Source organism: Ranitomeya variabilis, chromosome 3 (genome assembly GCF_051348905.1).
Source record: "Ranitomeya variabilis isolate aRanVar5 chromosome 3, aRanVar5.hap1, whole genome shotgun sequence".
NCBI lineage: Eukaryota > Metazoa > Chordata > Amphibia > Anura > Dendrobatidae > Ranitomeya > Ranitomeya variabilis.
Window position 1 is genome coordinate 406,545,739 of NC_135234.1, and position 14,096 is coordinate 406,559,834.

The 14,096-nt window shown below is 41.1% G+C and overlaps 1 protein-coding gene across 10 annotated transcripts in view; it reads right to left on the reverse strand.

The window, feature by feature from the left end:
- Positions 1–14,096, reverse strand: part of BCAS3 (BCAS3 microtubule associated cell migration factor) — a 1,590,540-nt gene that overhangs the window by 699,255 nt on the left and 877,189 nt on the right. For all 10 annotated transcript variants that reach the window (XM_077296228.1, XM_077296227.1, XM_077296225.1 and 7 more), the window contains one exon: positions 7,761–7,861. In XM_077296228.1, the coding sequence (XP_077152343.1) occupies positions 7,761–7,861 (101 nt within the window). The remainder of the gene's footprint in view (positions 1–7,760; positions 7,862–14,096) is intronic.

Genomic DNA, 14,096 nt, shown 5'->3' on the forward strand with positions numbered 1-14,096 from the left:
TAAAACACACACAAGTCTGGTATTGTCCTTCAAAAATAAAAATCTGATTAATAAGCAGACAAACTACAAGAGCAACAAATGTACCATATAGGAAATACGGCAGCTGTCAGTCACATGACCTGTCTATTATGTGTATGTGTGAGCTAATATATACTGCCAGGGGGGAGGGCTTCCTGTTGGCTGGGGATTTATCAGGCTGCCAATAGCAACCAATCACAGCTCAGCTTCTATTTTGCTACAGTTAATTAACCTGAGCTCTGATTGGTTAATATAGGCAACAAAGACATTCTCAGTATAACAAAGCTAATATATGTTGTGAAATTCTTCTATTAGCTTAGTTTTTGCCTTTTAATAATTACATTTCTATCTATTTGTTATGTGGTTTTTGTGTGCAGAATACATTTTTGTTAACACATTCTATTATGCTAACAACAGTCATTAACCCGGGCGAAGCCGGGTAGTACAGCTAGTGTATTATAAAAGTAAGTCAAGTGGCTATTGTAGGAAACATGGTTAGTAAGAAAGTGCATTGCATTGCTTGCTTATTTAGTTTTGAGAATTCAACATTCGTCATAGGGCCCCCAAACACTTTATATGTCTGTTGATCAAACGATGGTTCAGCAGCCATCTTGTCTGTCTCTCTGAGAGCCTCTGCTTATCTCATGTTGATCGAAGAATTGTTACTCCGAAATCGCCCCACATGCATGTTAGACTCTTGGCTCAAACCATCAATATCAGAGGGGTCAGTTGGTGGCGCAGTGGTTAGCACATCAGCCTTGCAGCGCTGGAGTCCACTAAGGACAAGGACAACATCTGCAAAGAGTTTGTATGTTCTCTCCGTGTTTGCGTGGGTTTCCTCCGGGTTCTCCGGTTTCCTCCCACATTCCAAAGACATACTGAAAGGGAACAGTAACGGGGACAGCGACGACAATGTATGTAAAGCGCTGGGGAATATGTTAGCGCTATATAAAAATAAAGATTATTATTATTATATTAATCTAATATACTGTATATGGGGGCCTTTAAAGGGGGAAAACATTTTAGCCTTTGTGGTGAATTTAAAGCCCAGGAACAATTAAGGGGATCCCACCTTTACTTTGCTATGATGTACACGCTCACAGCAGGGCAGGAAAAATATATTAACCTTCCCCTACATAATTGCTTGTATGCTGGGGCAACATTGTGCAACGGTCATAATAGATTTTTGCATTTCTTCTACTAGTTTCTTATATTCACTGCCAAAAATCCTGCTACAATTCCCTATATAGCACAAAGGGGCCAATTCATCATTTGCATTTTTTTTTGTCTTGTGATTGCCGTTTTCTGTGGCAAATATTTCAAAATGGTGACACAGTTTGAGGAATTCCACATAAAATAAAAAATGCTCCTTTTTGAGTCCTTTTACAGTAAAATGTCACATGATCCAATCAAAAGTTGCACATTAGGCATATCAGAGTTTGATCAGAGTCTCTGCATAGTACGATTCAATTTTCTCAGATGTGGAGAAGATGTAACAAAAAAATCACCATCTTCTCCATTGTGTCAGTCCATGAAAATGGCACCACATTTGGATGTCATCCCCATTGTTTTCTACGGACTCAGTGACTTGCATGGCCAAGTGTGATCTGAATATTGGATGCAAAACGAGCATTCTTCGCTTTTTCCTTAGCTAGGAAAAAAACTGACATGTGCACGGTCCGAATAACATTGGTCTAAGTGCAGTCCGATATTTTGTCACTTGGACTGAAATTACTGCATCTGCCCTTTTTAACTATTTTTACTCCGCCTTGACTACTGCAACCTCCTGCTCTGTGGCCTCCCCTCTAACAATCTCGCACCCCTCCAATCTATTCTAAACTCTGCTGCCCGACTAATCCACCTGTCCCCCCGCTATTCCCCGGCCTCTCCCCTCTGTCAATCCCTTCACTGGCTCCCCATTACCCAGAGACTCCAGTACAAAACCCTAAGCATGGCATACAAAGCCATCCACAACCTGTCTCCTCCATACATCTGTGACCTCGTCTCCCAGTACCTACCTGCACACAACCTCCGATCCTCACAAGATCTCCTTCTCTACTCCCCTCTTATCTCCACTTCCCACAATCGCATACAAGATTTCTCTTGCGCATCCCCCATACTCGTGAACTCTCTACCCCAACACATCAGACTCTCGCCTACTGTGGAAACCTTCAAAAGGAACCTGAAGACCCACCTCTTCCGACAAGCCTTCAACCTGCAGTAACCTCTGATCCACCAAACCACTGCACGACCAGCTCTGCCCTCACCTACTGTATCCTCACCCATCCCTTGTAGATTGTGAGCCCTTGTGGGCGGGGTTTTCTCTCCTCCTGTACCAGTTGTGACTTGTATTGTTTAAGATTACTGTACTTGTTTTTATGTATACCCCTCCTCACATGTAAAGCGCCATGGAATAAATGGCGCTATAATAATAAATAATATTAATAATACTACTCCGGAGAAAAAGGTACAAAAACAATGATGAATCAGAGGCAATGTTTTTTTGCTTCACAATAACAAGTAGCAAAAAGGTTTAAATGTCCATATGTTGGTACCAATTTATTCATGCATGTATCTAAACGAAGGATTTACTGAACACAATCACTTTCCTATAGCAAGCATCTTCTCACCCAAAGGCAGCAACAGCATGTATACAGCATATCCAACGACGTTTCTAAATAGATCACTGAGAGAACACTTTAAGTTTTATTATTCTGAATGATAATGTGTCCTTTTCATAACAGTGAAAGAAGACTAAAATTGAAAAAAAAAAAAAAAATTCCTAAAGAACAAAGCAGCTCTTCAACCAATGATATGTTTAGATGGGGAAATGTAGGACAGAGATTAAATATCTCGATGATCTGACTGTAGATGATTGGATATGCCCCAGGATGTTTTTTGAGAACTACTGCGTTTATTAAAAATTATAATATCTCTCTGGATACACCACTTTGCCTGTAATAAAGTGACATGTTATGATAAACTTTTGCGGCTTGAGCGCTTAAAATTCTCTTGTGAAAAAGGACATTAGGTCAGTCTAGTTTCTACGTTTTTTTTGGTTTTGTTTTGTTTTTCCCTTGTCTGAGAACACAATTATATCCTACATATCTGTAGTTTTCCTGCAGAGATGTAGGATTCCCAGGCCTTTGTTTAGGAAGTCCTTGAAGAATATAGAATTAAATGTTCTTTGGTACAGATTGCACTTCCCCTCATATGCCTGCAGCAATCTTCTATATCCCACATAGGCGTCCCATCAAGGCAACAATATTGAGGAGTAGTTGTTCACATACATAAAGGGAATTTGTGCCATTAAATCCTAGCACTGCCAGCTCCACTGTACTCAGGTGTTTTCTTTAGGAAAGCTCTTACTTATTGTTTTACACAACAAAGAACATCTTCTGCTCCAAGGAGCAGACGTGCAGAATCTCCCTATGCTCTGGAACATCTTGTCATATTAATCAATGCAAGAAAGGACATTTTAAAAGACTGGTCTACGAATAGATGCAATAAAAGTTAACAATTCATGTTACAATGTGTGATCACAGAGGAATGCATTGGCTAGAGTGTGACTCAAAAGAGTGGCTATGTATTTTAGATGCTAGAGGACAAAGAAGAGAATTTATAAATATTGTTTATAAAAAATGAAAATATGATGTAAAAAAAGTGTCTAACAAACTACATGTGATCTAACGAAATCTATCACATGGCTATTGGTCTGCTTACACAGACCGACCGGCAGCATGACACGACCGCCGATTGGTAAACTTTTACCAATCGGCAGTCGTTTGAATGCCTGTAGACATAAGCAGACCAAAGTAAACGAGCTCAGTACGCGCATGCTGGCATTGTTCTCAGTGGTGCATCATCCTGCTTCAGGCTGGAGTCACACTACACGTATAAAAAAATCAGTCCGATCCTCACTGCAGAGAGTCGCACGAGCACAATGCCAGTGTTACGCGAGTACAATCCGATTTCTCACACCTAGCATCCGATTTACATCCAAGTGCAGTGTGATGGCTATCCGATTGCAATGTGAATTTAACATGAGCTTTTACACAGAACAATTCTCTATGTCATTTACACATCGTTTTCATAGGAAATATTCTTCAAAACATATATACAGCTCTGTCAAAAATTAAGAGACCACCACATCAAAACCCTGTCATGGGCAGCCCAATCTCCAGACCTGAACCCCACTGAAAACCTCTGGAATGTAATCAAGAGGAGGATGATGGATAGTCACAAGCCATCAAACAAAGAAGAACTGCTTACATTTTTGAGCCAGAAGCAGTGTGAAAGACTGGTGGAAAGCATGCCAAGACACATGAAAGCTGTGATTAAAAATCATGGTTATTCCACAAAATATTGATTTCTGAACTTTTCCTGTTAAAACATTAGTATTGTTGTTTCTAAATGATTATGAACTTGTTTTCTTTGCATTATTTGACGTCTGAAAGCACTGGGTTTTTTTTGTTTGTTTTTTAATTTTGACCATTTTATTTATTGCTTGGACATTCGGAGACATGTTGTCAGAAGTTTATAGACTAAAAGAACAATTTACATTTTACTCAAAGATATACCTAAAAAGAGAAAAATCAGACAAACTGAACATTTTGCAGTGGTCTCTTAATTTTTGCCAGAGCTGTATATTTATATAGATAGACAGATAGATAAACAGATTAAAAGCCGGCAATTCTTCTGTCACGTACAGAAAAATCACAGAGTGACAGGTTAGAATAGACAGAATAGAATTTGGAAAGTTGTGAGAAAGGTAGGCATAATCTCCAAAGGAGACATAGTCTATATTAATGAACTGACATGAGTGAAAATGGAGTAAATTTTTCTGCAAACGCTGTGAGCAGAGGTAGATTCTCTTATCAGGCAGGTGAAAATAAGCAACAAATGGGTAAACACTGATGACACTCATATCATTTTTTTTGTATATGTGAAAAACACGGACATCACAATGAGACCTAAGTGGTAATAAATGCTTGTTGCTGGTATGAATATGTTATGTCAACATAAAACTATTAATTGATCGTTAGTATATTGAGGTATGTAAAATAAGAATTGCTTGACTGATAGAAAAACATGAGAATTTGAAAAATAGGATCAAAATAGATTTAGTCTCTTTACCACGGCCCCATGAACAGAGGACTTTGACATACAGTGCCTTGCGAAAGTATTCGGCTCCCTGGAACTTTTCAACCTTTTCCTACATATCATGCTTCAAAACATAAAAATACCAAATGTAAATTTTCGGTGAAGAATCAACAACAAGTGGAACACAGTTGTGAAGTTGAACAAAATTTATTGGTTATTTTAAATTTTTGTAAAAATTCAAAAACGGAAAAGTGGGGCGTGCAATATTATTCGGCCCCTTTACTTTCAGTGCAGCAAACTCACTCCAGAAGTTCATTGTGGATCTCTGAATGATCCAATGTTGTCCTAAATGCCTAATGATGATAAATATAATCCACCTGTGTGTAATCAAGTTTCCGTATAAATGCACCTGCTCTGTGATAGTCTCAGGGTTCTGTTTGAAGCACAGAGAGCATCATAAAGACCAAGGAACACAACAGGCAGGTCCGTGATACTGTTGTGGAGAAGTTTAAAGCCGGATTTGGATACAAATGATTTCCAAAACTTTAAACATCCCAAGGAGCACTGTGCAAGCGATCATACTGAAATGGAAGGAGTATCATACCACTGCAAATCTACCAAGACCCGGCCATCCCTCTAAACTTTCATCTCAAACAAGGAGAAGACTGATCAGAGATGCATCGAAGAGGCCCATGATCACTCTGGATGAACTGCAGAGATCAACAGCTGAGGTGGGGCAGTCTGTCCATAGGACAACAATCAGTCATACACTGCACAAATCTGGCCTTTATGGAAGGGTGACAAGAAGAAAGCCATTTCTCAAAGATATCCATAAAAAGTGTTGTTTAAAGTTTGCAACAAGCCACCTGGGAGACACACCAAACATGTGGAAGAAGGTGCTCTGGTCAGATGAAGCCAAAATCAAACTTTTTGGCAACAATGCCAAACAAGATGTTTTGGCATAAAGGCAACACACCCTGAACACACCATCCTCACTGTCAAACATGGTGGTGGCAGCATCATGGTTTGGGCCTGCTTTTCTTCAGCAGGGACAGGGAAGATGGTTAAAATTGATGGGAAGATGGATGGAGCCAAATACAGGACCATTCTTGAAGAAAACCTGCAAAAGAGTCTGCAAAAGTCTGCAAAAGACCTGAGACTGGGACAGAGATTTGTCGTCTAACAAGACAATGATCCCAAACATAAAGCAAAATCTACAATGAAATGTTTCACAAATAAATGTATCCAGGTGTTAGAATGGCCAAGTCAAAGTCCAGACTTCAATCCAATTGAGAATCTGTGGAAAGAGCTGAAAACTGCTGTTCACAAACGATCTCCATCAAACCTCACTGAGCTCGAGCTGTTTGCCAAGGAAGAATGGGCAAGAATTTCAGCCTCTCGATGTAAAAAACTGATAGAGACATACCCCAAACGACTTGCAGCTGTAATTGCAGCAAAAGGTTGCGCAACAAAGTATTAAGTTAAAGGGGCCGAATAATATTGCACACCCACTTTTCAGTTTTGAATTTCCACAAAAATTTAAAATAACCAATAAATTTCGTTCAACTTCACAATTGTGTTCCACTTGTTGTTGGTTCTTCACCAAAAATTTACATTTGGTATCTTTATGTTTGAAGCATGATATGTAGGAAAAGGTTGAAAAGTTCCAGGGAGCCGAATACTTTCGCAAGGCACTGTATATATATAATGGAACACGTCAAATGTGCCCCCTCTCTCCATTGATAAATATTCATCTTTATCTGAAGTCATTTATCCATCTCATTTCATGTTGACATCTCTGTTCAAGCTATTCCAGGATCTAAATCTAAAGTTGGTTCTTATGTGGACGACCTTTTATTTTTAATTTCTATCTCTTCTAATTCACTCGCAAACTTACAGGGATTGTCCACTACTGGAAAACCCTTACTTAATCAATTTAATACCCCATTAAAAAAAAAAAAAACATACTATACTCACACACCTGTTCCCTGAGATTAACGTGAATTGTGTCATGTGCAGTCTAAAGCCAATGAGTGTCCGATGTTTGGCAGCAGCTCATCAATATACCATCAAGGTGGATGTCCCCTCTAGCAAAATAGTAAAAGCGGCAGCTGACAAGCAGCTTCTCATTGGCTGCAGCCCGCACGTGAAGCAACAAGTCAAGTCACTCTATGGGAACAGGTACACCAACATTGCTGGAGTGGCGTCACTGCAGAAGGTGAGTATAGATTGTTATAGTTTACTTGGATGCCTCATTTGATTAAGAATGGATTGTCCAGTAATGGATGACCCCTTTAATGCTCAAATCAAGACCTACTTGAAAGTGTCTACTGAGCACATGGGCCATTAATGCTATAATTGTTGGCTACCGATATTCCTAACAAACCTAAGACACCTACTAACTACCCTGCATTTGCTTTGTTAGGATGTATCCTGCCTCAGGTATTCTTCATCTGTCATTAAATAATTTAAAAAAGACCACCAGGAATGCATTTACATACCCTAAATCATCAAACATCCATCGAAACTGAAATTGTGATTTAAAATTTGCATTTAAATAGTTTACTAATACATTTATTTTAAGAACATCACATTTACTTCTTAGTATATTATTGCAAGAAAAAAATAACACTATTTACCTGTGAAAGCCATTCTTCATCATCCTGACCACTATGGTCTGAGGCCAAACTGTCATAAGAGCCATGTCGTGTGAGGGGACCAGGACTTCCAGGTGGCACCACTACAAAATAAATTTCATTATTTCAAAATTATAAATAAATAAGCAATGTCACATCTCCACTCGGACTTGTTCCTATGACATCTACTTCTGTCACCAGGTGCCATAATATTCATTCTATTGGCTGCACTGGTGATAGCGGAGACATAATGACCAGAAGCACTGGGCGGTGCAGGCTCTGTAAAGCCAGAGATACTAGTGTGGCTTGAAACTGTAGTGTACTGTCTGGCAGTAAGTGTGTGTGCTGTTCAGCATCAGTAGTCAGCTCCTTCCTGTGGCCAATTGGACAGCATCACACACTAATTAAATTTCCAGCATACTGCTTGGACTTGCCAGTTATAGTTTATACTTCTTATGGTTCACTTCTGTTATTCAGCTTATGCTCAGCCTGTTTGATTCCCATTTCTGATCTCGGCCAGTGTTTAGACTATCCTTTTGCATGATGATTCTGTTCCTGTCCCTAAACGCCTGATTGAAGTGTCTTCTGACCACCCTCTGCCAGTTTGCTCCATCACACAGGCAGCAGTGGACCCAACCCAAAAGCCCATGTGTAAATCTCTGGAATCTGTCAGATGGAGTGGCTAGCGCAAAGCCTGTCCATGGAAGCTCTATTAAGAGCTGAGACTGAGCTTTCTGACAAGTATAAAATTACCTGTGTCCAGAAAAATCAGTGCGCAGGCGCTGGGCTTCTCTAACCTTTCCCAGCACCTGCGCACTGCAGTACTTTGCTCTGCCCTCAACACGGCAGATAAAGTATGCCTCCGCAGGAGCCGAGACAGGAAGCAAGGAAGAGGACATCATCGTATGAAGATGGGAGGCGCCGAACCGCGACGCCCATCGGACCGGACCACACCTTACCGCCCCCCAGGTGAGTATAATCTAACTTGTTTTTCTTATCTTTCAGGTTACACGGGGGCTTATATACAGCATTACAGAATGCTGTAGATAAGCCCCTGATGGCGGTGACAGCAGCTTATTTATGAAAAAGTAGGTGACAGATTCTCTTTCAAGGAGTTTTGGCCAACCATACAAGGACAAAAATAATATTACATGGTGGCTAATATGATTATTGTCTGTCTATGTAGTACATGACAGTAGCAATCATTAGTTAAAGCTTGCACAGCTTGCACAGCCTTCTATACAAAACCACTGATTGGTTGTTATAGTACAGTTATTGTGGACAGTTAAGCAAGGTGAAGATGAAATTATCTCTAAAAGCCCTAAAGTTAAAGATGACACATTTCCTTTGTATTTTAGGCAACAAAAAAATATTTAATCTTTTCAATTTTAAAAATTACAAAAAAAAAGGAAAATGGGCCAGTGCAAAAGTTTAGGTACCCTGCATAGTTAGTACCTAGTACCACTCCCTTTGGCAAATATCACAGGTATTAAATGTTTTTTGTAGCCAGCCAAGAGTCATTCAATTCTTGTTTGAGGGCTTTTCATCCATTCTTCCTTGGAAAATTATTCCAATTCTGTGAGATTCCTGGGTCGTCTTGCATGCACTGCTCTTTTGAGGTCTAACCACAGATTTTCAATTACATTCAGATCAGGAGACTGTGAGGGCCATTATAAAACCTTTAGCTTTCACCTTTTGAGGTAGTCTATTGTGGATTTTGACTTGTGTTTAGGATTATTACTCATTTGTAGAAGCCATCCTCTTTTCAAGTTCAGCTTTTTCACAGATGGTGCTATACTTGCATCAAGAATTTGTTGAAATTTCATTGAATCCATTCTTCCCTCTGTCACGCTCATGCCCTGACTGGTGGGAGTGAGCCAAGGAGTTGTGGCCCTACTGTGCCACAAACCAGACTACCCTGGAAGGGGCGTGACTGGGACAGCTGCCTTGGTGTTCGCTGAAGCCTCTGATGGTGAGGTCAGGCTTGTGCGGCAGGCAGCTGCCAGGTGCCACTCCAGGGCGGTGTCTGGCTGTGGATGCTGATCCCACTTGGAGAACAGGAACACTAGAACAGGTGCGGGCGTCAGGCACAACTGGCAGATGAGCACAGCTGAATTCGGACGAGTAGACTGGCACGGCAGAGGCACAGGGCTGGCAGGCACGGCAGACACACAAGGCTGGCAGGCACGGCAGAGACACAGGGCTGGCAGGCACAGCAGAGACACAGGGCTGACAGGCATGGCAGAGACACAGGGCTGGCAGACACGGCAGAGACACAGGGCTGGCAGGCACAGCAGAGACACAGGGCAGGCTGGCACAGTGTATGAAGGAACAGGTAGAGACCTGTTCAGACAGCAGATGCTAGTACTGGAACTGACAGGAAAGAGTGGAGTAGGATGGAACAGGTTTGGACCTGTTCACACAAGAGGTGCTGGTACAAAAGCAAGCAGGAATGAGCGGAGTAAGACGGAACAGATTTGGACCTATTCACACAGGAGGTGCAGGTGCGGATGCAAGCAGGAAGGAACAGGTTGGGACCTGTTCACACAGGGGGTGAACCGCAAGGAATGCGGAGAGGAGCTGCAGCAAGAGATTCTGCAACAGCAAGAGCAAAGCAGAGCGAAACCGCAAAGTATGTGGTGAGGAGCTGCAGCAAGAGATTCTGCAGCAGCAAGAGCAGAGCAGAGGTAGAGAAGTGGTTCAGAGGGAACACAAGTAAGGACACAGTAGGAAAAGAAGTACAGACAAGGAGACAGGGAGACAGTGGTAGGACAGAGTTCAGACAAGGTAATGAAATGAAACAAGGTACTGGAACAAAGACACAGGGACCAGGATATTCTGCCTCCTGGAGGGCGGACAGACAAGTACAGGGCAAGGCACAGGAACAAAGACACTAAGACCAGGATATATAGCCTCCTGGAGGGCAGACAGAGAATAACAAAGCAAAGCTAAGAGTAGAAACTCCAGAGAAGGAGGAACACAGAGCAAGGCCTGGCAGCTCAGAAGCAAAACACTAACTGAGATAACACATTGCACAGGCAAGTTCCACAGGATGGAGCTGCCCTAAATACTAGAAGCCTCTTGGTAATTGGTCAGGGACACATTAGACAGGTGCACCGATTCCATAAGAACCAGAAAGTTCTGGCCCCACACCCTTATGCACACAGCCAGGAAACATGCAGAGAGTAGGCAGAAAGCAAGAGACACAGAGCATGGAGCCGGCAGCAGAGACCACAACATGACGTGGAGCAGTGGGTAAGATGGTGTGTGAGGGATGGGAGGTCATGCAGTGATGCCGGCAGAGTTGTTACACCCTCTACCCCTGAAATGTTCCCAGTGCCATTGGCTGCAACACAACTCTAAAGCATGACTGATCCACAACCATGCTTGATGGTTAGCGAGATGTTATTTCCCTGAAATTATGTGCCCTTTTCTCTCCACATAAACCTCATTGGTCCACAGGACTTGTTTCCAAAATGCATCAAGCTTGTTTAGATGTTCTTTTGCATACTTCTGACATTGAATGTTATGGTGAGGATGCAAGAGAGGTTTTCTTGTGACTCTTCCATGGAGTCCATATCTGTATAGGTGTCGCTGAATAAGAGAACAATATATCGCAATTCCAGAGCCTGTTAAATCTTTCTGAAGGTCTTTTGCAGTTAATCAGGGTTCTGACTTGCCTCTCTAGCAATCCTACAAGCTGCTCTCCCTGGAATTTTGCTTGTTCTTCCAGACCTTATTTTGACCTCCACTGTTCTTGTTAACTGCTAAATCTTAATGACATTTTGAAGTGAGGAAAAAGCAACTTGAAAATGATTTGCTATCTTCTTATAGCCTTGTCCTGCTTTGTGGGCCTCCACCATTTTCAGAGTGCTAGGCAGCTGCTTAGAAGAACCCAATGCTGCTGTTTCTTGGCACAAGGTTAGATAAGGTCTAAATAAAGATGGGAAATTTGCATCACCTGGCCTTTCCTAATGATAAAAGTGAACAAGCCATAACCTTAATAGGCTAATTATGGTATGAATCCTTGTTTAAAGTTATCTGAGCACACAAATCTCCAAGGATGCCCAAACTTCGGCATTGGCCCATTTCCTTTTTGTAATCTTTAAAATGTAAAGAATGGAAATATATACTTTAGGCCTTTTAGAGAGGTCAGAGCCCTGTTTTCTGATATCACAGGGTGTCCTAGCTATCCCCGTTCCCCGGATTACTTCTAATGGTGAAGACACCGGGGACACGTACCTTGCAAAGCTCCTGAATCTGCTCTCAGTCTATTCCCTTCCAAAACCCAGGAAAGAGGGGAGTAGTAGTGTATGTAAATACATCAACCAGATTAACAAGGTAATAAGAACAGGAATAAATGAAAATATCAATCATACAAAAATGCAGTTGTTTCAAACAACAGAGGGAGACTCCGGGGAGTGACAGATAGGAAAAATCAAAGTAGGAGATGGAATGGATTTGCACACAACTGGAACCTAACAGCAGTCTTAGATAAATCCACCATTCACCTTCTCAAACAACACACCACCAACTCCTGAACATTGCAGCAATGAAGCTAACTCTGGCAATGCTTATTTGCCAAAGTTCAGTTCATATAGGAGAGGGGAGCGAACAACAGTGAACAGCTGAGAGTCAAGGGCAGGTAAGCTTCCAGGAGCTCTCAACTGAGTAGATTAACTCTTGCACTGTTAGAAGAAACCTGAACAATATAATATGAAGGTGAAGAGCTTCTAGTCAGTGCAGGAATAGGAGAAATCAGATGGCACGGTCTTCTGGCTCCTCTCTGTTGTGGCAACCCCGCAAGAACAGATCATTTTACCTTCAACTTGCTTAACTGTTCACAATAACAGTAATTTTACACGCCACTGTATATATATAACCGTTCAAATTTACTGTGTTTGCTACAATATTCAAAAAAATATATCAAAGAGGGGTATTCTACTATATGGATAATGAGCTTTTCATAGGATGGATAGGTCATCAATATCAGATCAGTATGGGGCTGACATCTGAAATCACCATCAATGAGTAATTATTAACTCTTACAATGGTGGACAGATGCAAACAGTATATGGAGAGTAACACCACGCCTTCACATTGTTTAGTGGCTGCTGTGGGGTACTGCAGTTCAGAACTAGTGACGAGCGAATATACTCGTTACTCGAGATTTCCCGAGCACGCTCGGGTGTCCTCCGAGTATTTTTTTAGCCAGCATAAGTATACGTGGGGATTCCCTTATGCTGGCTAACAGATGTAAATCATTCAGCTGAGGCAATAGAAACTAAATCTCCGAGCACTAAAAAATACACAGACGACACCTGAGCGTGCTCGGGAAATCTCCGAGTAATGAGTATATTCGCTCATCACTATTCAGAACCTATTCAACTAACCAATTGCTTTTTCAATATGAACACAGTTCCCATCTGACAGTATTTACGGGTGCTAACACCTGATCAGTGGGGGGTGCTTATATGATTCAAAGGTTAGGTTGTCAATATAAATGTAGGGGAAACCCTTTCAACCTGATGAGATATTGTAAAGTTATAAATCTCATCCTCTTACAATGGTGAAGTTAAAAATTCACTAACATCATCACTAGAGCGTGAAGCACAAAGTAACCGGTCAAGCAAAAATGACTACCAGTGACAATATACTATAAAAGGTATACAACATTGTAATTTAAAAGGTTTATGTTACACTGACCTGATCAAATTGTTTAAAAAGCTTACACATAAAGGTGTATTTCAATACTTAAGTGCAGTTTTATTTAAAAAAAAACCAAAAAACGTTCTGACTGCATTACTCATTAAAGAGAATCTGTCAGCAGGTTTTGTTATATAATCCGGGAGCAGCATGATATAGGGGCAAATACCTTCATTCCAGTTATGCGTCACTTACTAGTCTGTGTCCTGTTTTAATAAAATCAGTGTTATGTCAGCAGGAAATTATCACTACAGGACAAGCTGCCTCTTGCCTCCTAGCCAAACTGATCTGTCTAACAACACCCCACCACTGATTAGCAGCTTTCTGTCACAATGTATAGCATACACAAAAAGCTGCCATTGGTTATACACAGCTCAGCATTCATAGCACTTCTAGATCTGCAACAGAGAAATCTGTGACTGCATTGCAATGTTGCGGTGGTCAAAAGCCTGTAATTCTGGCTTTTTTCCTTTTTTTTCTCATTACGCTATTTACCGCTATTTTATATTTTGACAGATAGGACTTTATGAAAGCAGCTATGCTAAATATGTGTATTTTTTAACAGTTTTAGTTTAATAAGGCAAAAGGGGGGGTGATTTGAACTTGTGTTTTTCTTCTTATTTTTACTCCATT